Source organism: Meles meles, chromosome 12 (assembly GCF_922984935.1).
Source record: "Meles meles chromosome 12, mMelMel3.1 paternal haplotype, whole genome shotgun sequence".
In the NCBI taxonomy this organism is placed as follows: Eukaryota; Metazoa; Chordata; class Mammalia; order Carnivora; family Mustelidae; genus Meles; species Meles meles.
This window is the reverse complement of record NC_060077.1, coordinates 55,224,081-55,250,245: the sequence shown is the minus strand read 5'-3', so window position 1 is coordinate 55,250,245 and position 26,165 is coordinate 55,224,081. Positions and strand designations below refer to the sequence as shown.

Below are 26,165 nucleotides of genomic sequence, written 5' to 3'. Positions count from 1 at the left end.
GCCCAGGATGTTCCAATGATTTGGCTATAAGTCTCTTCTTGAGTTAGCCATTTCCTTGAGTTGGCCCCTTTGTGTCTCTTCGTATTCTTGGCATATAAAAGTGTATATTATTTTGTAGTCGCTTATAAATTAAAGGCACATCAAAATAATGTGAAAACAGTCTTACTTGACATATGAGGCAGCTTTCTTAGTATCCTCATCAATGGCTTGATACTTTCCCAGAACATAATTGACCAGTTTTTTACTACTTATGCCTTTCTGCACAGTAAATTTCTTGGAATCAGGATGGAATATAATTCCTTCTTTCACGTTGACTATTTGGATCGTGACTGGGGTTGACTGGACTCGATACTGAGAAATTATTGATTGGTGAAATTCAGCTTTGTTTTTGACAGCAATACCAAGTTGTACACTTTGTAGTTGTTCATAATCTAGAGCCTAGAGTAAAAAATAAATCAATAAATAAAATTAGAAGGAAAGAAGTGTCACAGAGATACAATCCAGCAAACCTAGAATAGGACAAGAGAACTCTATGTCCCATGCTATGAGTGACACTTTTATTTCTATATAGCAAAACAGCTTCAGAAGTTGTTATAATGTTGAGATGGAGAAACCACTGAAATTCTTAACTCATAAGACCTCAGCTTGGTAACTGATATTTACAAAATGGCAGACCTCTTTTTAGACTACTAAAACATCATTATAGTTTCTTTAGGCTGTGTGGTACAATGGAAAGAATCCTGAATTTGCTATGATAGCAAAGCTTGAATACTAGTTTTGCTGCCTAATAGTGGTGTGACTCATGGAACAATACTTAATTTCTCTGGTTCTCAAATTTTCACTTGGAAAAAAACTACAAAACTTTACCTCGTCAGATCGTTGTGAGGACTACACAAATTTAGTCCCATAATACATTCCTATAAATGGCAGTTATAGCCATTCCCAGAATAGCTATTGTATTCATGTGTCATAGTGTCTTTCCTGACTGGAAATTCCTACGTGGCAAAGGCAAACTACCATAATAAATTTAGTTGGCAAATATGCCTCTGCAAAGCAGTGGGGGGGGGGGGGGCGGGGGTGTGTGGCCCACCAACTCCTTGTAGAACCATTTTTAGATGGTCTTGTATGATAACTGTTTGGCCCTTTATTGGGGTGGCCCAAGTCAAGTCCTGAGGAATCCCAGGAGGGCTTTTTCCTTTCACTAATATATTTTTCTGAGTGTGATGAGATAAGAAAATGTTCATTTGTGTTACATTTGTACATTACTGAAAATAATTAAGGTAAGGGATCTGGATTTGAGTTTTAAGTTTGCAATGACTAGTTTTGTGAGCTCTTCCAGTGGCATGGAACAGAAAGATTAAGTGGAAGAGAAAATATCAGTAGGTAATTATAATATAATGGGTAAGTGACAGAAGAAATTATAGAGTCTATGTGCAAAAATGAGTCAACACTTCTGCTGGGGACAGTTAGGAAACCTTCTGAGACGTTTCAAGGGAGTTGAGTGTTAAAGGTTGAAGGTTGAGGAGCAGTTTTTCAGGCAGAGGTGAAACATTGCAAATGCCCAGAGTTACAGAAGGTGACAGGGTGAGAGGCCTTGTCCACAGTTCTGAGGAGGCTGAAGGTCATCTTCAAGGCCAGCAGCTGGTCCTCAGTCCTGGCTGCAATTAGAGTTCTCTGTGGAGCAATTAAGTCCTTTTCAGGGCTTCCTCACAGACCAACTGAACCAATTGTTCCTATATTCCCGTTGGTGGTACAGATGAGCAATGAATGGAGGGCCACTTTCACAGCCAATGGAGAACAAGGAAAGGTTTTAAAGAACAGAGTAATTCACATTGGTTTTAAGAAAAACATGGCAGTAGACTAGTGGCACTAGGAGGATGAAGGGAAGTAGAAACAGGAGGTAAGGAGATCTGTCAGGAGTGATTACAGTCATGTAAAGCAAGAAGGCAAGGCCCGATAGATCACAGGCCATAGAAAGGAAGACCAGAGCCAGACTTTAAGGACAATTTCTAGGGCAGAATTGGATGACTGGCTGTTGTGAGGAAATGTTATGATGGAATAATAAGGCCTAATTTCTCTGATTCTCATCTAGTTTAGAAGACTAGATGACACCAAGACAGGAGAGAGGGAAGACCTCATTTTCAGGGGTTGCTGGGAGTTTATAATACACTCTTGCAAGTGATGGTTATAGCCTTCTCTCTGAAAAGCAGAGTAATAGGAACTGCTCGCAAGGCTTCCTGCATTCGGGGATTCCAGCAGTTTCCTTGTTAAGGGGCTATTATGGGTCTGTCACTCTACTGGACTCAAGGAAATAAAGAAAGTCCTATCTAGTTCAGTATGTGCCAAGGAATGTCTTCAAATAGTGGTTATTTTTTCTAGTCTATATTGTGTCCAGGCAGAAAGATCCTTATGTTATTCCAGTTGGATTCTGTATTTGTGTGTGTGTTGGGGGAGAGGGGGAGTGACTGTTGCAGCCAAGCACGTTAAATGGAAGGTTTACTCAATTATTCTTTTTTGTATTGCAGATTTAATTATGTATTCCCATTTTCCAAAAACTTGTATTTCCCCCCTCTTATGACAGTAACTAATCCACTTAAAGCAAGGTGACAAATTCACAAGCCACAATATCATGTATTCTTGTCCTTTCCCATCTTCAGTTGTAGGGGGTAAATGAGATTAAGTCAAGAAATGGGTTTTACATTCTTGTGCGTTAAGCAAGCGCACCTATAAATATACATGTATTAGTGTATTTGTGTTTACTGTGGTAGCTTGGAAGGAAATAAATTTTTTTTAAAAGCTACCCTTAGGTAATGGAGCTATGCATGTGTCTTTAAAAAATCCTACCTATTTTTATGTGTTTTCTAAGTTTTCTATCAAGAAGCAGTGTTATTATTAATAAGTAAATAAAGTTTATCTGCAGAAATGATAGTTGGGCTAATATGGAATATTTTTACCATGGAAGGGAAATGGGCCTTACCTTAACCACCTTTAGGATGCCTTCGTTGGTTCTTGGATCAGTTTGTATTTCAAACCAATTCCCTTCATTTCCAGAGGTGAAGAAATACACTGCAAGCCAATTATCTGTGAATTCTTCATCCCAATCTATAACTCGAAATCGAAGCAACTCAGAACTTAAAGTATTTTCCTCAATACGTGCTGAATACTAAAAAGGAGAGAAACAGAATTTAAGAGTTATTGTCAGGTTTTGTCTAAAGAGATTATGAATAGAATTAATTATTAATTCTCAAATTCTGTGTTGCCTCTTGCTGGTTACTAAATTCTTTTATTTTACAAAAGCTTATTTTAAAGAAAAGTGCAGAGAACTTAAATAGAAGCCAGCAGGCAAGTGAATACTGAATTAGAATGACAAAATGAAAAATAAAAAATATATATCATTATTCTTCAAGGAGGACAAGGTGTACCTGAGATTCTTGGAACATTGGGAAATTATCATTAACGTCTTTCACTTTGATACTACATTCACATTGAGTTGATAGCCCTTCTCCATCTTTGTCGGCACCACTCACAACCAGCTGATAGCTGCTAACTTGCTAAATTTGGAGAAAAACAAAGAAAAATAATTTATCTCCAGTGCCAAGAATACAAAGAAAACTACCTGCTTCCTATGGGTAAAGAGGTGAAAATATTCAAGCTCCTGGTTTATTGTCTAGAAGGATCACGTGAGTTGTTTTGTTGTCCAGCATAGAGGAGGCATGTGGGACCCTGGAGACCAGGTTTCTCTTTTGTAGGCTTCTTAGGGTAAGAAAGTTACACTTGGAGCAAAAATGGGCAGTGAGGATGGTGGGATGCTTATCTGAGGGAAGTTTACTAATAGAGCTTTCCTATTGGTCTATTTGAGAATCATTTGCCTAAGTAATATAAGGTCTGACAGGATATTGTATGTGATCAAGATGGCGGTGGTGGTGGTGATGGTAGTTATAGTGGTAGGATAATGGGGAAGAGAGAACAAGGATTCTTTAGTGTTCTGGAAGCAGGGGTAACATTAAAACTAGTCAATAGATAAAAAATATAACATCAGAGAAGGATTTATTCTAGAAAGAAATTTCTTCTATCATCTAAGAAATTTATTTCTCCTCCACCTAATAAGGAATTAGTCACAGTTCTGTCTTTGTCCGTGTATGCTTCCATGCCTTCTTTTACTCTCCACTTGACCTCCCACTGATATGCTGATATTCGTTTAGGGTACAACTGATTATACAGTTCTTAGGTACACATCTTACCCCACTAGAATCATATTGAAATGCAAACAATTTCCCTAGATTGGCCCAGTTGAGTACGGAGAACGTCTTTTCCTTTCTCCTTTCATCCTCAGGTAAAGTGGGGTCACCTCTCTCAGCTTTCTTACAATCAAATCTTTTATTATCGAATGTTCCCAAATGCCTTGCTTTACCTCTCGATCAAGAGAATTGGTTAAAGTACGGACTTCCCCAGTGTGTCTGCTTAGGAGGAACATGGGTATGCCTGCAGGTTCCTGAGAGACAATTTTGAAGGCTATTTTAGAGTTCAAGTGGTTTGGTTCATCTGCATCCGTGGCATTTAGTATCATCACCAGTGAGTCTAGAAACACAGAAGAAACTCATGAAAGAATATGTAAGAATTGACATTCTTTTCACATTAAATATTAAACACTAATATTGGCCTTTGTTTTTTAAAATACAGTCTAGAAACCCGAAGAAACTCATGAAAGAATATGTAAGAATTGACATTCTTTTCACATTAAATATTAAACACTAATAATGGCCTTTGTTTTTTAAAATCTTAAATCTATCTGTATGCTCAAAAATGAATTAAATGTCATTTGCAGTGTCTCTTACTGTCTTAATCAGGTGGAACTGTGCTGCCTTCTATAAAAATCTTCCTGTTAGGGCACCTGGGTGGTTCAGTGGGTTAAAGACTCTGCCTTCGGCCCAGGTCATGGTCTCAGGGTCCTGGGATTAAGCCCCACATGGGGCTCTCTGCTTAGCAGGGAGCCTGCTTCCCTTCCTCTCTCTCTGCCTGCCTCTCTGCCTACTTGTGATCGCTGTCTGTCAAATAAATAAATAAAATCTTAAAAAAAAAAAAAGAACTTCCTGTTGTCCTTAAGCCTTGGCTGTGTTGGAGTTGAGACTATTTTCTGTCTTAATTTCTTCCCTTGATGGATGGCATTGTCTTTTTCCCCTTTCCCCATATTATCCAAGTAATTTAGTGTGTCTCTGTCCTTTATAATCTAAAAAGTCTAGCTGATGCATCCAGGCTACCTAAGGCCACGCCTTTAGCTTTATGACTACCAGGTACTCATGTGACTTATGTATAGAGAGTAAGATACTATTAAGTTCATAACAGGATCATGACCTAGAGATACAGTGGCAGTGGATAATTAGCTCAAATACAAATATTAGAAAGTAAGACCCAGGTTATTTGGATGAATTTTTCTGCAAGACTACTGATAAAACTAGGAGAATAAATTAGCTTATAAAGTGATGACTATAGTGATGCCTGTATTTTAAAATAAAAAAATTAGAAGTGGTAGATACTGTAAGGGACTTACTTGAAGCACTATTTTCTTCAATTTCTCCCACGAATATACTTTGTGAAAATACTGGAGGATTGTCATTGACATCTAAAATTTTAACCGTTAGTATAAGTGGTTTCTCTACATCTTGTCCTAGGGCATTTAGAGCATGACACGTGATCTAGAAAAAGGAGGGAAATGTTACTTATTTCTCTACAAACTCAGTTTGCATACTACTAAAACTTGTAGAAATAAAGCCCCTACTACCATGTACAGACTTTTTTTGCACAGAAGAAAAATGTTCCCCCCAAAACTAGACAAAGGAGGTAAAGGTGCCCACAGTGGGCAGGCCAGTTAGGCAAGCTGCCCCTTCTTCCGGGCTGGTACTGTCATGTGATACAAAGAGTGTGAAACTCTTTGCAGGATGCATGTTGGATTTCAGTGCTTACTCATGCACCCTCCTAGTAAATTCCTTCAGGGGCACATCCAGAAGTGAAGGCTCTTTATAAGAGGGACGAACATGGTTATTTGTTGGTGGAATTTTTCATGCACTGATCTCTCTTCTAAATTAACCAGTAGAAGAGTAGCACATTCTAAAGCCACCAGGCACAAACGTAAGCGTGCCCAATATTGAGGACACAAACTTACCAGGAAGCTTGGAGTTTCCTCACGATCAACTATGGCTGTTATGTTAATTTCTCCAGTGTTTTTGTCAACAACAAAGATTCCAAAAGGGGGTTGATCAATTCCCATTCCAGAAATTCGGTAGGTAATTTTCTGGGTTGCTTGGAAATCTGAAGTAATCTGAAGCCCCAAACACCCAAAATGTGAATGTGATCATCAGTCAGACCTTTTCCTTCCCATTTCTCCACCTTCATAGTCTTAAGTCTTCTGTTTATTTTATTCACTCTTTCTGACACTGTGATGGTTACTTTTGCCTTGATGAATACTGGGAATGTGAAATATTTCAAACTGTTGCATCTATTGACCAGCACGGACCAACACACATTAATCATTTTGTCTCTAGAATGTTTGCTCAGATTGTGGCCACCACGGCGATGTTAAAATGTTGAGAGAAAGTCATGGATACTTAATATTGAAAAGACTACTTCTGAATGCTCCTTTCCTTAGCAGAGAACATTTTTTGAAAAAAAGACATTTATTTAAGGGCGCCTGGGTGGCTCAGTCATTAAGTGTCTGCCTTCGGCTCAGGCCATGATCCCAGCGTTCTGGGATCAGCAGGAAGCCTGCTTCTCCCTCTCCCAATCCTCCTGCTTGTGTTCCCTCTCTTGCTGTCTCTTTCTGTCAATTAAATAAATAAAAATCTTTTTAAAAAAGACATTTATTTTAGTTTAAATAGAGGGAGCTGGAGAGAAAAAGGGGAAAGGAACGATACAGTAAGTGTTAAACATATTTATTAAAATAAATTATTTATTATTATTTTATTTTTATTATTATAATTTTCAAGCTTTTTAATATGGAAAATTTCAAATATATATAAAGTTAGATTAGTATAATGAACCTGATATATCTCATCACCCAGTCTTAATCATTACGAATACATGGACCCCCAACCATTTATCTTATTGTCTCACCCATACATGTATTTTTTGTTAGCATATAAAGTATTATTTGCCCCAGGGGTACAGGTCTGTGAATCATCAGTCTTACACAATTGACAGCACTCACCATAGCACATACCCTCCCCAGTGTCAATCACCCAACCATCCCATCCCTCCCTGTCACCCCCCGATCCCCTGGCAGCCCTCAATTTGTTTCCTGAGATTAAGAATCTCTTATGGTTTGTCTCCCTCACTGGTCCCATCTTGTTTCATTTTTCCCTCCCTTCCCCCCATGAACCCCTGCCCTGCCTTTCAAATTCCTCATCATATATTTTTTTCTATTTGTATTTCTATTAGAATCCAGATCTAAACAAGGCATATTCATTGAAGTTGGTCTCCCTGTCTCTTAATTATTTTTTATTACTCTAGAAGTTCCTTCATCTCATCTATATTTTTATTACTATTTTGTTTGTTTGTTTGTTTGTTTTTGTGGTTGAAGATACCAGGTTATTTGTTCTATGGACTCCCCAGTCTGCATTTTGATAAATGGAGTTGCCATATCATTTTAATTTATATCTATTACATTAATTCTGAAACTTCACATTGCCCCTGCTGATGTGACTTACTTTGGCGATTGGATTTCTTTTCGAGTTGTCTTCTCTTTCTCTGCAGGGTTTCGCAAATTTCACCCATTCACGTTTGTATCTCCTTTTGCCTTGTACAGCAGTATCATCTTCTCCATGTTGACCCTTTGTCTTATGTGAAAAGGGATCCCATTTTATTATGCACATTATTAAAAATTTTTGATTTGAGTATTGCTTATCAACACCTGGTTGAGGAGCCCCCTCTGTTTCATAGTATCTAGGACTGTCAAAAGTCTACTTTGCTTGACCTCACACTTTGTCAAGCAAAGAGAGAATGTTTAACATCTAAAACAATTACAGAACCATATGATTTTTAATACTGGCATTGAATCATATTTTGTATTTCCTTTATATATTCCACAATATCTCACTGCTCTGGGTACCTAGGATGTGTTTAATAAAAACCTGTTGATTTGTTTAAAATAAGAAAGAATGCATAAGATAAAGTACAATAATGACATTTATACATTCTTGGTATTTAAAATTGGGTTGGTTTTAATTTTATTTTCACAGTTATTTAATAGTTTTAAACATTAAAGAAATATTTACTTTCCCAATACAATTTTAATTTTTTGAACTAAACTATTATTTTATTTACAAAAAACTTTTTCATACTTTACCTCTATTCGCAGTTCTCCGTGAACCAACATGAGCACCTGTAGACATTTAAATAAAATCAAGTTAAATGTAAATTCTTCTAATATATAATTACAAAGATAATCCTGTTCATACTGTAGTTTGTTTCTATTTCAAAAGAAGTGGATTTGTTGAAGCAGTATTCAAAGGGTAAAATCCTCTCAGGAAAAAGAAAATATTCTCAGTATAAACAAGTTCTTACAGTTTTTTAATCTGACTTTAGAGTTTTAATGGTGTACAAAAGAATCTACTGAATTATGCAAAACTGTGCCAAACAGTTGCAACAGCCAAACCTATTTTACCTGGCTGTTCTATAAAGACTTTCTAAGAACCCTGGAAGATACTGCTTTGGGAAACAGTGGTGAGCATCATTGTGATAAGCTATTAGTTGCGCTTTTTTGTTGTATGACTGTGAGGAGGACGTAATAGAACTAGTCAGGTTTAGAGAGTGGAACATAAAAGTTGGGGATATGCTGTTCCAATCACAAGTACGGTGTATGTGGGACATGGACCTGCTAATCCCTGCCCTGTTATTTCAGCTTAAATGTCGAGCTTAATTTTCACACTAATCTGAAAAAATTAAATGAGGATAAAATGAAGTCAGGCAGTCTAGGGTCTTTACTTTCTCAAGAATATATGGGATCTTCATTTGTGTCACGTTCCATCTTGTTTTTTACCTAGAATGCATTTTTTTAACTTGAATATAGTTTACACACAATGTTATGTTAGTTTAGGTGTACAATTTATGCTATGCTCACCACAAGTGTGGATTCTATGTGTCTCGTTACACCAGTGTTACAATATTACTATTCCTTTTGCTGTGCTTTCTATTCCTGTAAGATTCATTCCATACCTAGAAGCCTTTATCTTCCACCCCTCTTCACTCATTTTGTTCAACACCCCGACCATTCTCCCCTCTGGCAACCATCAGTTTGATAGGTCTGATTCTACTTTTTGTTTTTCTTTGCTTTCATTTGTTTTGCTTTCCTTTCCTTCCCTTCCTTTCCTTTCCCTTCCTTTCCCTTCCCTTCCCTTCCCTTCCCTTTCCTTTCCCTTCCTTTCTCTTCACCCTTTCCTTCCCTTCCCTTCCCTTTCCTTTCCCTTTTTCTTTCCCTTTCCTTTCCTTCTTTTTTCTTTTGGATTCCACTTATAAGTGGAATCATATGGGGTTCTCTCAGTCTGACTAAGTGAAATCACTTAGCAGAATACCCTCTGGGTCCATCCATATCGTCTCAGATGTCCTGATATCAGCTTTTTTATGGCTGCATAATTTTCCATTACAGCGTCCTTGTCCAATCATCTGTTGATGGACACTTAGGTTGCCTCCATATCTTGGCTATTATAAACAATGCTGAAATAAGTATAGGGATGTATATATCTTTGTGGTATGGTGATATGGTGCTTTGTTTTCTTTGGGTAAATATCCAATAGTGGAATTATTGGATCATATTAGATCATACCCATATGGTAATTCTATTTTTAATTTTTTGAGGAATCTCCATACTGTTTTCCACAGAGGCTGTATCAATTTCAGTCCCCACCATCAGTGTACGAGGGCTCCCCACCCCCACATCTTTGCCAACACTTATTTCTTGTCACTTTGATTTTAGCCATTCTAACTGGTAATGATCAGTTCAAGTTCCAACAATTACCATGAAACTGTTGGAGTTAACGTTTATTATGGTTTTTGTGTTAGTTGCAATTTATAGATCTTTATATTTGTTATCTCATGTAATACTTATAGTAGCCATCTGATGGAGATACTATTATTATAGTCTATTTTATGGATGAAGAAATGGAGCCAGGAGACAATGAGAACTTTGTCTCCCCCAACAGCTCTAATTGAGCCAGGATTTGAGCCTCTGCACCCTGACTCCAAAGTGTACATCATCATTAAGCTAGATTTTAGCCAAAGTTGGCATAAATAGTAGTAAAAACTAGTGGTAGAAAGAAAGTTATATGATAATTTAGATTTCTTCCTGGAAACAGTGGAAGTTACTGCTGAAACATGTAGATTTAATACATTGTTTACTTTGTAAGGCTATAATAAAGAGGCAGGTGGAACTGTGAACCAAAGAAGTAATTACAACAGACATAGGATGCCAGGACCCTTGCATTCTAAAACTTTCATTGAAATCCTTATTTCAAAGCGTCTGCAAATTGTCGTGAAAAGGGACCATTGCATATGGTTATAACCTGTCTCAAAGTGATTTTACAGCTTTGCTTCTCTTTATTAAATGTTGTCATGAGTTACATTTGGCTCCATAGCTCAGGGGTTAGAGCACTGGTCTTGTAAACGTTGTCATGAGTTACCTGGGAGAGAAGACTCGAGCACTGTCATCGTCTCACTAATTTCTCAATTCATAAGGACGACTCAGCTACATGTGAAGGGAGGGTTGGGCCGGGCACCCTTCCCTTTACAGTAAAACTGGGAAGAGTCATCCAGAAAATATGAATCATGTTTGCACCAGTCCCACAGAGAAGGGTTCTTCGAATAGACATTAAGGGATAATTTCTGTTTTCCTGGGAAGCAAAGAAAGGGCAAACTCTAAAGTGTGGAGAATGAACATTGCAGACGGTTGTTCCTTATTTGTTCATTCATTCTTTTCACTGAATCAGAGCCCTTACAAGTTATTCAGTCAGACCTTCATTCTTTCTCATCCTCTCTTTTAAAGTCAGACTACCAAGAATATTCTCTAATTTTAGGGACTATCATGCAATGTGGTGGTTATTTGTGCTTCTAGGAATGTGGGAAAGTTAATAAGAAACACTTCTGAAATATTACAATATTTTTTAAATATTTAGAAATCTAATCATAGCCTTATGTTATTTAGAATGGTGTTTCTTAAAAAAAACTTTATTATTTAAGATAATTAATATGTATATTAGTCACTTTGTTGCTTTAGTTATTTTAATATACTTCTTTTGAGTATTTAATAAATATTTCAATAGTTTCCTGACCATATAAATCAACTAAGTTGTCTTTTCTGATAGTCTTGATTGGAAATACAAATGTGGAGAAAACACTCCTTATCTTGAAAATTCCTATACTTTTTTTTCCTTCCTCTGGTCTCCTGGTTATTCTGAAAATTTTAGTTATATGATTTTTAAAGCATTGATATAACCTGAGTACTCTGGTATAGATAAGAATCAGAAATATTTCATTAAAAGCAAATCAGACTAGTAAATTAATAATAACATGGAATAAAGTAATTTAATATTTGTATACTCTATTTGCTAATTAAATGTATATAATTATGTCATTATGGTTTCTATTGAATATAATATATATACAATACATATATTTTGAGGACTCGGGTGACCAGTTTTTGAAAAGTCATTTATAATAACAACTACTATTTCCTGAGTTTGGCCAAGATTTTGTGTAGAGTTACCTCAGACTTTTGTGTGGGGACGGATGGACTGTTAAACTATGCATTTATCCAGTGAGGTTGTCCTGGCTGGCTTAGGGTAGCTCTTCCTCATCTCTAGAATGGGATAGGAGTAGATCACATCCACTCTCCTCTGGGAAATTTGTAAAATGAATTAGGTGAGTCAAAGAAATCATTGTATGTTTTAAATGTGATTTTTTGTTTATTAATTTTTTGGGGAAAACATACATAAGCTGGTGATATTATTTTTATAATTAGTTAGATACAGTGATTATTAATGAGTTCAATCATAGAGGTCATTCAATACATGTTTGATGAATACATTTCATATGTACAATTCAGACGATATGAGCAGTTTGTCTTTTGTATCTCACAGCATATATGTATGTGTATGTAGTCTCTATCTCTCTATATATACATATGTATTTATAGACCTTTTAAACTTAAAATGTAAAACCCCAGAACATTCTACTTGACAGAGAGAGATCACAAGTAGGCAGAGAGCCCCCAGAACATTCTAATAAGCTTTGTGTTTATCAGGACAAATCCCTTCATTTAACAAAAATGATATATGTTTAATTACTTAGAAATTAAAATTTAATTTTGGACAATTTAATTTTCAATAACTGATTTAAGAGTAAACTCAGTTTAGAAAGTTAAACCTCATATCATGGTAGAGATGCTAAGAAAAACAAATACTAGATATTCTTAACAAACTGGATATTCTCAAATGCTTATTTTAAATGCTATGTAGGAAACAGTCCAGTGTAGTAATAAGAAACTGGACACCAGATCTTGAATCTTGAATTTAAATCCCAGTCTCAACATTTACTGGTTGTGTAAGTTGGGAACATCACTTACTCTTTCGATTTCCTCATCTGTAAAATAGGGATAATAATTCTACTTACTTTATGTATTTGTTGTGAGGATTAAATGAATTAGTAAGTCTAAAGCACATAGATGAGCACTAGTCCACAGTAAGTGCTTACCAAGTATTAATCACTTATGTCATCCAACTTTAATGTATGTGCTGCCAAAGCGAGCACTGTCAACAAATTTTTTTAAAAAGGTGTAAGAGATGGGGCACCTGGGTGGCTCAGTGGGTTAAAGCCTCTGCTTTCAGCTCAGGTCATGGTCTCAGGGTCCTGGGATGGAGCCCCACATCAGGCTCTCTGCTCAGCGGGGAGTCTGCTTCCTCCTTTCTACCTGCCTCTCTGATTATTTGTGATCTCTGTCTATCAAATAAATAGATAAAATCTTAAAAAAAAAAGGTGTAAGAGAATCACTTTACTATGAAGTGACCTTTTATTACTATTATTCACGTCAAGATACATCAGAGCTTTCTCTTTTTTAATAAATGAATGAGCAAAGGGAAAAGAGAAGGCGGGAGAGAGAGAGAGAGAGAAAGAAACCAAGGAACAGACTCTTCACTATAGAGAACAAACTGATGGCTACCAGAGGGGAGTGGGTGGGGTGGAGGGTGAAATGGGTGGTGGGGATTAAAGTGTACACTTACCATGACATGATGAGCGCTGAGTAATGTGTAGAATTGTTGAATCATATATTGTACAACTGAAACTAATAGGACACTGTATGTTAACTATACTGAAATTTCTCTTTTTGAGCATCAGGAAGAATCAAGAACCAGTGTTCCACTGTACAACTGTGTGGGTTCCTCCTTGCACAATTTCAGGGGGTACTGTTCACATTGTAGTTTATGTGAATGTGTCTCCTGGAGTTGTGCAGTGGTTAGCCTAGCCAACTGTGCAGTGGCCATGCAAGAAAAATGTGCATATTAGATGGATTCAATTATTCATAGTATAATTATGGATAGGAACCAGTTGTCCATATAATTTTCTTGTAATGAACTTCCCAAAACAAGCCCTTACCTTAGGCTATCAGATTGACTCTTAACTGGAAAGGAAGAGCCAAAGGCTAAGAGGTTTATGAGAAACCACATGGGACACTAAGTGTTCTGGCTCCAAATGAAAACCAGTTTCAGGTATTAAGCAAGTGAGAGTGATAATTGGTAGATGTAATTACATCTTTCCTGACATTTGCTCAAGTCAGGCAGGACTGGCCAGAATTGCTTGGCAAGTTTATTCTGAATTTAGAATCTTAACTTTTGGAGAGGTTCAGGAGCAAATTTATTTCCATACGTTTATTAGCACTGGAAACTGGATCATTTCATTGATCAAGAGAAGGAAAGATACCTCAAAGATTTTCCTTCTGTTACAAATTTGGGCCATTACCTTTTTCACAGAACTAGAGCAAAGAATCCTGGAATTTCTAGGGAACTACAAAAGACTCCAAATAGCCAAAGCAATCTTGAGAAAGAAGAATGAAGCTGGAGGTATCATACTCCTAGATTTCAAACTGTACTACCAAACTACAGTAAACAGTATGGTAGGAGCATGAAAACAGACACATATATCAATCAGACAGACTGGAGCCCAGAAATAAACCCACACATATATGGTCAATTAATTCATAATGGAGGCAAGAATATACAATGTGGAAAAGACAGTCTCTTTCATAAATGGTGTGGGGGAAAATTGGACAGCTATATGCAGAAGAATGAAACTGGGCCACCAGTTTAAATCATATACAAAAATAAATTCAAATGGATTAAAGACTTGAATGTGAGAACTGAAAACATAGAACTCCTAGAAGAAAACACAGGGAGTGAGCTCTTTGACATCGGTCTTAGTAATATTTTATTTGGAGCAGTCTCCTCAGGCCAGAGCAGCAAAAACCAAAATAAGTGGGACTACATCAAACTAAAAAGCTTTTGCACAGCAAAGGAAACCACCAATGAAACAAAAAGTTAGCCTACTGGATGCAGGAAGACATTTGCAAGTCATGTATCTGATAAGGAGTTAATATAAAAAATATATAAAGAACTTAGGCAACTTAGTATAAGAAAAAAAAAACAATTAAAAAACACACAGAAGATTTGAATAGACATTTTCTAAAAAGACACCCAGATAGCCAACAGGCATGAAAAGATGCTAAACTAAGATCACTAATCATTAGGGAAATGCATGAGATACCATCTCACACCTCACATACAACAGACTGGCTATAGTCAAAAAGACAAAAAATGACAAGAGTTGACAAAGGTATAGGGGAAAAGGAAACTCTCATGCTGGTGGGCATATAAATTGGTACAAGTACTATGGAAAATAGTGTGGACATTTCTCAAAAAATTAAAAATAGAACTATTACTATATGATAAGTAATTCCATTTCTGTATATTTATCCAAGGAAGATGAAAACATCAGTTCAAAGAAATAAATGCACCTCTATAATCATTGCAGCATTATTTACAATAACCAAGATATGGAATCAACCTAAGCATTCCTCAATAGATAAATAGATAAAGGAGATGTGATATATACATATATATGTGTATATATGTAGATATATATAAAGGGTATCATACTCCCTGATTTCAGCCATAAAAAAGAATGAAATCTTGCTATTTGTGACAACATGGATGGACCTAAAAGGTATTATGCTAAGTGAAATAAGTCAGACAGAGAAAGAAGACTACCATATGATTTCACTTACATGTGGAATCTAAAAAGCAAAACAAATAAGCAGAAAAAATAAAACTGAAAAGAAACTTATAGATACAGAAAACAACCTGTTGATTACCAGAGAGAGGAGGGGTTGGGGGACAGGTGAAATAGGTGAAGGATATTAAGAGGTATAGACTTCCAGCTATAAAATGAATAAGTCATGGGAATGTAATATACAGCATAAGGAATAGAGTCAATGATGTTGTAACAACTTCGTATGGTACTAAGACTCATCATGGAGATCATATTGTGATGCATTAAAAATATTGAATTACTATGAGGTATACCCAAAGCTAATAGTATATTGTATGTCAATTACATTTCAGTAGAAAAAATTTGGACCATTTACTTACAATTATTTTTCTAAAATTTTACTTTTAGTATGTTCTGTAGAAGAAAGTGGTTGAAAATAGTTCTGCTATGTTTAGAACACATTCTAATGCCAAACTTGATATTTAAACTACTCTCTTTTTTCCAGCACTACTAATTTCTTTAAAACTTTGTGCTCTAAAAGTCTTTGGATTGGGGCACCTGGGTGGCTCAGTGGGTTAAAGCCTCTGCCTTCCATTCAGGTCATGATCCCAGGGTCCTGGGATCAAGCCCCGCATCCGGCTCTCTGCTTGGCAGGGAGCCTGTTTCCCTTCCTCTCTCTCTGCCTGCCTCTCTGCCTCCTTGAGATCTCTGTCTGTAAAAGAAATAAATAAAATCTTAAAAAAAAATAAAAATCTTTGGATTTCCAGCATCACTATTAGCTTTGTTTTGAGTAAATTTTTACATAATATAGTGGCATGAAATTAAATAGCTTTTTGTCCGGATGCTAATAGATGTGTTATATGACAAACTGTGTTGCAGATTTTGTGGACTATAAAACACTGAACAGTGGTCTCCTTTGAAGATAGACATTATTTTTAAAAGGTTAAATCTCTGAAGATAAGTATTTTCAAATCATAATTTTTCCCCCAAATGTTTATTTTCTGTTTGAGAAATGGATCAAACATCACAGGAAACTGATAACTATTACGTTTTTCTTTGACTATAGGCAGGTGTTCCCCATGCCTTCACCTCTCAAATAATTAGAAGACTGGACAGCTGAAATTTTGAGTAAGGCTCCAAGTTTGAAAATGTTATTTTCTCATACCCACTATTACACAAGTGTAAGATATAGTTTGATATGCTCTTTCACTCAAGAAAAATGGAGGTCCTTTCTTGACTTACTAAAACTGGTGTTGGTGGTTATTGAAAATAGTAAGGCAGACTTTTAAGAAGTTATCAAGAATCACTTGTGTTACTAATGTAAACATCGCAAATGACAGGAGTCTTTCAAAGCACTTTACATCTTCCAGAGCACTTGTTTGCACATGTTGTTGCTTTTTTTAGTAAGTGACTTATTTATTTGAGAGAGGGAGAGAGAAAGAATTGGCACATGGGGAGGGGCAGAGGGAGAGGGAGAGAAGCAGACTCCCTGCTGAGTGGGGAGCCAGCTGCAGAGCTTGATCTCATGAACCTGAGATCATGACCTGAGCGAAACCAAGAGTCAGATGCTTAACCAACAGAGCCACCCCGGTGCCCCAACATCCATGTTGCCACTTTATTCTTACTGTGGCAGAGGACAGTGATTATTGTCATATGACAGTAGAGGGAACAAAGCCTGGAGTGAGTCAGTCACTGACTCACATAGGCATAGACTGAAGCCCGTGACTTTGCTATCATATCTCACTTCTCTAGGCAATCTTCTATGGTCATAGGATGGTGGAATTAATTCAGCCCTCCAAATATGTCTTCCCACTTCCAGACCTCACCCTTCAACAACAAAAGATGTGCATTCCCACTCCACAATTTTTTGAAAAACTTGTTTTTTTCCCCCTCTCACCACACTATTTCAAAACTTGGGGTGGCTCCCCACTTCTAAACGGATTCCATTAGGCTTCACTGAATGTACTTTCAATCTGACCCTCATTTACCTTTCCAACTCATGTCCAATGCATACTGTCATTCTAGCCAAACCAGTATGTCCATTGCCCCTAGGTAAATGTTGTAATTCCTTTGTTCCTGCTGGTCTGACAACTAAGGGTATAAGAGAGCCCCCTTTGGCCCATCTATACTAATAAAAAAGCAGCTCAAATCTCACCTAGTCCATGGAACCTTGTTTGCTGACCTCACTCTTGACTGATACAGCATTCCACTAACAGCATTAATAAAAGACAAGCACTGTCTGATAGAAATATAGTAAGAACCACAAATGTGAGCTAAATATATAATTTTAAATGTTCTAATATTTATTTATGTATTTGTTGTTAAAGATCTTATTTGTCAGAGAGAGAGTGAGCATAAGCAGGGGGAGTGGCAGAGAGGGAGAAGCAGGCTTTCCACTGAACAGGGAGCCTAATGCAGGACTCGATTCCAGGACCCTGGGATCATGACCTGAGAGCCAAAGGCAGATGCTTAACCAACTGAGCCACCCAGGTGTCCCTTAATATTCATATATTTAAAATGCTTAAAAGGGTGAAATTAATTTTAACAATATATCTTTTATCTAATATATCCAAAATACTATAATTTTAATTGTAGTCAGTATAAAAGTTGACATTTTGCATTCTTTTTTTCATACAAAATCTTCAAATATGTTGGGTATTTTATACTTAACAGCACATCTCAGTTCAGACAACTACATTTTAAGTGGTTATTAGCTACATGAGGCCACTGGCTGCCATATTAGAGCGGGTCTAGACTATTCAATTTAATAATTACATATGAAGTTACAGTGTTGTTTAAATAGCTTGTGTGTGTGTGTGTGTGTGTGTGTGTGTGTGTAAAATTTTTCTAAGGGAAAAAAATGTCTTACTTTTCATAGTTTCCTTCATGAGCAGCGTTATAGAGGCACTCTGGGAGGCTACAGTTTAGAAGCCTCATTTAAATGTTCGTCTATCTGTTTTTCAAACAATGTGTGTCCACTGTAAGAAAGATATTATAGGAGCCATTAGGAATACAAAGATGAATGGAGTACCCCTTAATACTGTTATTTTAGAACCAGAGGGATTTTTGAGAATAGTTTTGTCAAAGCAGGGAAGAGAGCTCCCCCACACTTGTGGTGGTCCAATTCTGTGTTCTTGTGACACCTTCTGGCACCCCCCCGCCACTTTTCCCATAGCCTCCTGAGTTGGTCATTGGTTTGAACATGGAGATTATCAGGCTACCTGAGGTTTAGTTTAGAAATGACCATTTGGAAAGGTAGGAACATCATACAGCTGTCTCATTTCTCTTTACAACATTCTTGGGTCAGACTCCTTAGAGAACCAAAACAATTTGTTCCATTGTTATAGCAAAAATAGACTCTAACATTGAGGTGCCTGGGTGGCTCGGTCAGTTAAGCATCTGCCTTCGGCTCAGGTCATGATCCTGGGGCTGTGGGATTGAGCCCTGTATCGGGCTCCCTCAGAGAGCCTGCTTCTCCCTCTCCCTCCGCTTCCCCCTGCTTGCTCTCTCTCTCTCTGTCAAGTAAATAAATGAAATCTTAAAAAAAAAAAGTACTTAAAAAAATAGACTCTAAAAGAAGAGAAGATAACAATTTTCTGCTTGGACATTGTCCTGAAAGGGAAAGCTGGGAAACTCCCGCTCATAAGGCAGCCTATTCTAATTTTGGACACCTTTAATTTTAAGAAAATTCTTTCTAAAGATCTATTTCTCTGCAACTTCTTGAAGTCCAATTATCATCTCAACTTTTTAAGATGAGGAGGTGAGGGAAACTGGTGCCTAGGTCAACTCGGTTTATTATGAAATGAGAATTAGTATTAGGAATTTTCTTTAATATTAATTTATGGTATATGTCACTACTTTGATATCCTAATGTAACTGATAAAATTGTGGCCTTTTTTTTCTTCACTGAAACAGCATCGTTAAGGAACAAACTAGTCTGTGACATCCAGACTAGTGCTTTGCTCTTCAGATCTCACTTCTCTTTTAGGTAACATTGTATGAATCTTTCTCAACCCAGGAGTATTATCCTCCTGAGAAAAGAAAAAAGGCTTCTAAAATGTTATATGTCTTTTCCCCCCAAAGTCAGGATATTTTTTGCACATAATGGCGAAACATAGTTTTCTTAATACCCCTTTCAACTTCTCTAGAGTCAAACATTGCTTTGATTTTAATTCAACGGTCTATTTTTAAAAACACGTCACGTATCAAGACCAGGCATGTACAGTTCTTAGCTATATGCTTAAGAGATATGTAACCTTGGAAAATAGACCTGGCTCTCTTCCCTGTGTTTTAGTTTGTGTATTGGAAAGAGGGATAAAACCATTACTTTGAAGAAAGTGAAGGTGCTGTGGATAATAGATCTAAAATCAAGACTAAATTCATTAACTAAAGAAACGCTAAATGTCAACTTTCAAATTCTGTTTCTCTCTGATTTATTTTTCTATGTAAAATACAACATTAAAAACCACCAAAAAGTGGAAATTGGTAACCTTTATGATTTTATTCTAAAATGTTTATTTCCATTTCACTCCTTTTAGAACCTATAAGAGGGATTCAGCAATCAAATATAGTATTAACAAACAGGGAAGGGAACAGGGAAAATTTGAATTATTTGAAAAAAAAAAAAAAAAGTGAACTTACCATTAAAATGGCCAGAGCCCCTGGTGTTCTGAAAAGGAGCCAAGTCATTTTCTCTGACTTCCCTGGTGGACAAATCCAAGGAAGCTGCTGCTTCAGTCCTTCCAACTGTCTGCATATGATGTCTAAGAAAAGCCCTTCGGTCGCGTCTCTGCTTTCTGGAGTCTACAGATGGTCTGTTATGCAGCTCCTCCCCACCCTAAACCAAGGATTGGTCTTACCAGAAATGCTTGCATCACTTTTGCTCCCAGGTAAAAACTTAGACACACCTCAATTCCAAAAGCAATGAAATCCTTTGTTGGAGGCTGAAAGAAAAGTTCACAGGCTGAAGACAGGTTTAATAGGAAGGTCCCAGATGAATAATAAATTCATCATGGTGTGGAAGTGCAAAAGCTTGTCCTGACTACACTGAAAAAGAATCTAGTTGGCTTTTCTTCAGGGTTACAATTAAAACTGAAAAGCAAAACAAAACATACAAAAATCCCCTAAAACCTAACTTGTAGAAGAGCATTTGTTTTTAGTCTGAGTATATGCGGGCGGATTGAAAGTTAAGCGAAATGTCAGTGTGAAGTAATGATATATTTTATTGAAAGAAATTCAGATTTGAAGAAGAAAATCATCACATTAAGCAATTATTAATACAGGTTTGGGGGAAAAAAGTAGAAATAATTGAAAATAATTGGGAATAAAATTGGAGTAAACAGTTACCTGGTGCCTTGGATATTTGAAATATATAAATAATAATGCATTGCAAAACCAGATCCCCGATAATAATCAGATGACATCTTTCCTCTTGTATTCCTTTTCATTTATAAGTTTGTTCAACGATAGGTTGCCTAGTGGAGAAGGTTATCTTTGTGCACTTTTAATTAGTCAAAACATTTCCTCTGGAGCAGTCAACGATGTTGCTGTCATATATTTATGCACTTCTAAATATGTGGGTGCCAACTCAAGTTAGAGGATGGGGGAAAATCTACTAACACCACTTTAGTTTGCTTTTAACACTCGAGTTAAAAACACTTTTAAACATTCCAGAGTATTTAAAGAAATGTTTCTTTAGTAGAAGAACAATTTTGTCTTTATAAGTACTTATGCAAGAGTTTTTGGAAGATTTTTAGTTTCAGGAAAACCATTTAATCACAGAGTATTTTATTTTATTTTTGAATTTTTAAAATTTGAATTCATTTAGTCAACACATAGTACATCATTAGTTTTTTGATGAATCACAGAGTATTTTAGACAGAAAGGATTTTGTAATCTAAAAGTTAGGGGAGTGGACAAAAATCTTGTGGTTTTAAAAAAAATTGTGGTGAAATATGCATAACAAAATCGACTATTTTAACCATTTTTAAGTGTAAGGCTGAATGACATTAGTGGTATGCTCATATTGCTGTGCAAACATTACCGCCATCCACTTCCAGAAAAATGTTTTTGTAATAAAGTTTTTGTAGATAAGTTTTATTGGAACATAGACATGCCCATTTATGTATTATAAATGACTGCTTTTGTGGTACAATGAAGAGTGGAGCAGAGCCTTTTATGAATAACACTGTAAACTACGGGGCAGGAAAGAAGAGAAAGATTTAATGAATTCTTTCCTTTTCCATAATTTAATATCTTGTAATCCTTCAAAATATTGTACTCAAGACAAAAGAGGGGTGCCTAGGTGGCTCAGTCAGTTAGCCTTTGGCTCAGGTCATGATCTTAGAGTCCTGGGATCAGGCTCCTTGCTCAGCGGGGAGTCTGCTTCTCTCTCTCCCTCTGCCTCCTCCCTCTGCTCAGGCTCTGTCTCTCTCAAATAAATAAATAAAATCTTAATAAAGATAAAAGAGATTAAAAAGATGATAGCAGTGAGTTATGATATTCCTAGGCATACCCATAAGTTGCATTGAATCTAGATTCTAGATACAACTTACTTTGTTCTGATTTACCTTTTCTAAAATTCCAGTTCTTTGACAACTTTAATTAATCAGGGGCTTCCACTCCTTCTTCACAGATAAGGAAGTATTTTACTTTAGTACTTTAAAATACCAGTTACACCTGAGGGTTTTGAAGGGTCAGGGGTGGGAGGTTGGGGCAACCTGAGGGTTTTGAAGGGTCAGGGGTGGGAGGTTGGGGGAACAGGTGGTGGGTAATGGGGAGGGCACGTTTTGCATGGAGCACTGGGTGTTGTGCAAAAAGAATGAATACTGTTACGCTGAAAAAATAAGTAAAATGGAAAAATAAAATAAAATAAAATACCAGTTACAGGCTAAAATACCAGTTACACATGGTATATAAAAACTGTGGACATCCTTGTAGGAAGTAATATACCAGACTTGGCCTGCAGCCAATGTAGGCTCCATCTATGTCCCAGTCAAGGAGGACTGGAGAAATCCACGACAAGTCCCATTGTGCATTCTACAGGCAAGTGGTGCTCTCTGATATTACATGTGCTCTTGACAATGATTTAAGCCAATACTTTTTTTTGGTTTGGAGATTTGGGACCTCAGGAAAGTAATACAACATGTTGTTGGGGCCCGATTTGCATGGTGTTGGGAAGGGAGTGGTGGTTGCTTCTGCTGGGGAGTGCATTTGCATAATGCCTTCTGACCAAGCAGGGTTTTCTCTTGCCATTTCATTTGTTTGTAAAAAGGAAGGATGGGAACGTTTTCCAGGGGTTTCTGTCGCATGATTCTATTATTACTCTCTGAATAATGGCTTTGGAAACCTAAGGCCAACTTGACACTGGCTGTTACTCCAGAGGCTGAAATAAAAATGAAGATAATAACAATAATAATCATAATCATTAGAAGGGAGCTTCATCGTATGTGTACGTTATGGTTCAACTGAGGCACCATATTGAAAATATAACAGTTGGATAGTAGGATACATCACAGGTTTTAAAAAGTTAAAGAAACCATTCCTCAGTTTGCTAAAAATCGAACCATGGCCTAAGAGGTGAAGCAATTAGAATGAATATTTATTCAACTGGGCAGTAGCTTCTGAGGTTTCCATGATGTTTCTAAACGCCCATTATCTAGAGCAGTTCTATTATTCACCAAGTAGAGAATGTTAATGAGACTTTGCCTTCACTGGCAAGCCTTCACTGGTTTGTTTGTTTTGACCGGAAACGTGTATGTAATGTATTTTATATGTCAGACATTACTACGTTCTGATATTTAATTGTTCTTAAATATCTACAAATTCATGAAATTAAGATACTAGTTCAATAAATCATGCATTAACAGAATTATACACACGTCTTGAAATGACCTGCAAAAGTTGTGACCCATCACCTTTCGTTGTTCAAGGTCATGGAAATCAGACCTCTTCCATTACAATCATACCTGCAGGCATGCAGAAATGTCAGGGAATTTAATAACTGTGCACCAGCAGAGAAGAGTCTGCATTTTAATAATTAGTGAAAATAGAGCTGTTAATCCAATTTGCTCTTAGATGGTGTGTAACATGGTCCACCATGTTTCTGCAATTCCTGGAATTACTTCTTTAAAAGGATGTGTGTGATTCTTACGGTATATTGTTTGAAGCCCAAACTTCAGAAGAGTGATTATGGGTGACTGCATATCTAAAAAATTTTTGCATTAGCTGCGGACCAGGGTCAACATCTTTTTGCTTGGATTTAATCTGATTAGGCAATTGCTTCTTTGTGGGAGTATTTTTTATCAGGTAATAAGCATGAAGGAGGGATTTTTCAAATGAACATCATGCTCACTCCACTATTCTTTTGGAATAGTTTTGATTTGGTTCTTGTGATTTGCTGGAGATCAAATTGAATTGCTGGGATCTATTTGCAAAGTGTATTCGGAATCCATGTAGTTCCTACCTCCTTGGGCTTCTGCTCTAGCCAGACCCCTAACATCTCTTATGTAGACCAGGCAATGGGACAGTGACTGAGCTCTTTTTCCTTTTTCTTCTCACCCAGTCCACCCCTCACTCAGCACCCTGACTGCTACCTGTAAAAGGATCATGGCTTCCAGCGTGCTTGGACCAGAAGCAAATCTGCCTGGCAAGGCCTACAAGGAGCTGCCTGATTGACTCTGCTTTCCTTTCCAACCACATCCCACACTCCATCCCTCTCATATGTGTCTTCTTTTGTTCTCCAGAAACCCTCAGCTCTTTTCCTGCCTTAGGTTCACTCAGTTTCTTTCTCTCCTGCTGGCTTCTTCTCACTCATCAGGTGGTAGCTTCTACTACCTTCTCCCCACAGTTGGGCACTCTTTTCCTCATACCTTTTTATCAGTCATCCCATTTGCTTTGCCTATCAGGATTAGTACCATGTGTCAGCCACTTTTTCTTAGTTGGATTGCTTAGACTGTGAGTTCTATCAGGGAGGAATCTTGTCTGTTTCATTTTACAGCATATTCCCAGGACTTCGCAGGGTGAACAAATGAATATATCTTAAGAATTTTGTGCAGATATTATCTGCTGGAACAAAAGACACAGTTCAAAGTCTTAATAGATTTTCATCCAAAAGGCTATACCAATTTGCATTCCCATGGATAGTGTAAGAAGATGCCAGCCAGCCATAATGTTTGTCACAGATAAATCTTTTCTGCTTCTTTTATGAGAAAATAGTACTTTTATGAAAAAAAAACCAAAACTCTGTTAAGAGATTTAAATGTTGTGGGGACACCTGGGTGGCTCAGTCAGTGAAGTGCCTGCTTCGGCTCAGGTCTTGTGATTGAGTCCCGCATTGGGCTCCTTGCATGTCAGGGAGCCTGCTTCTCCCTCTGTCTGCTGTTCCCCCTGCTTGTGCTCTCTCTCTAAAATAAATAAATAAATAAAATCTTTTTGAAAAGAGAGATTTAAATGTGTATTTAAATGCTAATAATTTACTGGATTCTAATAAATTAAAATAAAGTTAAGGTTCCGAGTATAGTAATCTAAGGTATTTGACTCAGAGCTAAGCAAGTTCTGGACCTTGGTTAGATCCCAAGGACCTGGCATCCTTCCTGGATCTAGCATCATCCTGGTCTCTTCATCATTTCAGGTGATATGATGCTGGGAAAAGATACGAGAAAACAAACATGCAGTCACATAGTAATTTGCTATACTCTGTTGCTATGGCTAAGATCCCTTTATTTATACATTTTAATCTTCCTTTTGACGATAAATAGCACATTTCACATATGTTCTCAAGTATTTTTAAGTATCACGGGAGCCACATCTTCTGTTTTTCTAGTAATCAAATTGTACTGGTATTGTTGGTAATTCCTAAGGAGGAAAAAATGTTGGTTGTTTTCATTTAAATTTCAACCCACGACGCCACCCATGGGAAGAAATATGTGGAATGACCCACCAGCTTCTCAAACCACGTGCCACACCCGGGGTGTGACTGCCGGTAGATATGGATACACTGCCTTTGTGCTCCCAGCTTTGCTGCCAACACCAAACTGTAGAAAGATGGAATCTGAAAACGGCATGGAACACTTAAAAAAAATGATCTCCAGGGGTTTCAAGAAAGACTGCCGATGAGAACTACTAGCTCTCGGATGGTAAGGAAAGGGGATGCTTCTAAAAACGAGCAGCTGGTTGTTCTTTACTGTTTGGGGGCTGTGCATTTCTCTACCAGACTCATGTGTTACCAGCTTTTTACCAAGTGAGCCATCACGCAGGGATACTTTTATGATTAGTAAGTTCCAGGTAAGTTTGGCAAACCTTTAAAACTCATACAAATTTATTGTACCGTCCTTTTACAATTTGTGTCCTGATGAGGAGCCACAAAACCTTCTGGAACGATTAATTAAAGAGAACAGAAATTTCAAGTTTATTTTCTTGCTGCTGCTTATTGGGGGCAGAATAACTTTCATATCATGGGGGTCAGTTTTGTATTCACATAGTACTTAGGGGAGCACTGAGCTTTCCATTCAAACACATAAACATGTTGTTTTTTCTTCAGTTTTGGGCATGTCTAATTGGCCTTCCTTTGAGTAAACACCATTATTCTATTCACTGACATTAAGAAGAGGATCCAAATCCATTACCTACCTGAACTGGTCATAAATCACATGTCATACAGAACAATGTGTAGCTTATAGATTTTTTCTTTTTTTTTTTATATTGTATCACATTAACTTTTTTGAACATCATTTCAATTTACTTTCCTTTAGTGAAACCTCTGAAAATGCCTATGGGTGCCTTTACACTGAACGTTTCTCAAAGCACAGTCTTTGCAGTGTGAGTTTATATTCTTTGATCCAGTACTGGCACAGCTGCAACAT

The 26,165-nt window shown here is 37.0% G+C and overlaps 1 protein-coding gene across 1 annotated transcript in view; it reads right to left on the bottom strand.

Annotated features, from left to right (window-relative positions):
• The window catches only part of DSG3 (desmoglein 3), a 37,682-nt gene extending 11,517 nt beyond the window's left edge, over positions 1-26,165 (bottom strand). The window contains exons 1-10 of the mRNA XM_046024356.1: positions 26,089-26,165; positions 25,244-25,337; positions 8,339-8,374; positions 7,701-7,829; positions 6,161-6,316; positions 5,549-5,693; positions 4,412-4,578; positions 3,423-3,551; positions 2,978-3,163; positions 167-438 (exon numbers count right to left, since the gene is read on the bottom strand). Of these exons, the coding sequence (XP_045880312.1) occupies positions 167-438; positions 2,978-3,163; positions 3,423-3,551; positions 4,412-4,578; positions 5,549-5,693; positions 6,161-6,316; positions 7,701-7,829; positions 8,339-8,374; positions 25,244-25,337; positions 26,089-26,165 (1,391 nt within the window). The remainder of the gene's footprint in view (positions 1-166; positions 439-2,977; positions 3,164-3,422; positions 3,552-4,411; positions 4,579-5,548; positions 5,694-6,160; positions 6,317-7,700; positions 7,830-8,338; positions 8,375-25,243; positions 25,338-26,088) is intronic.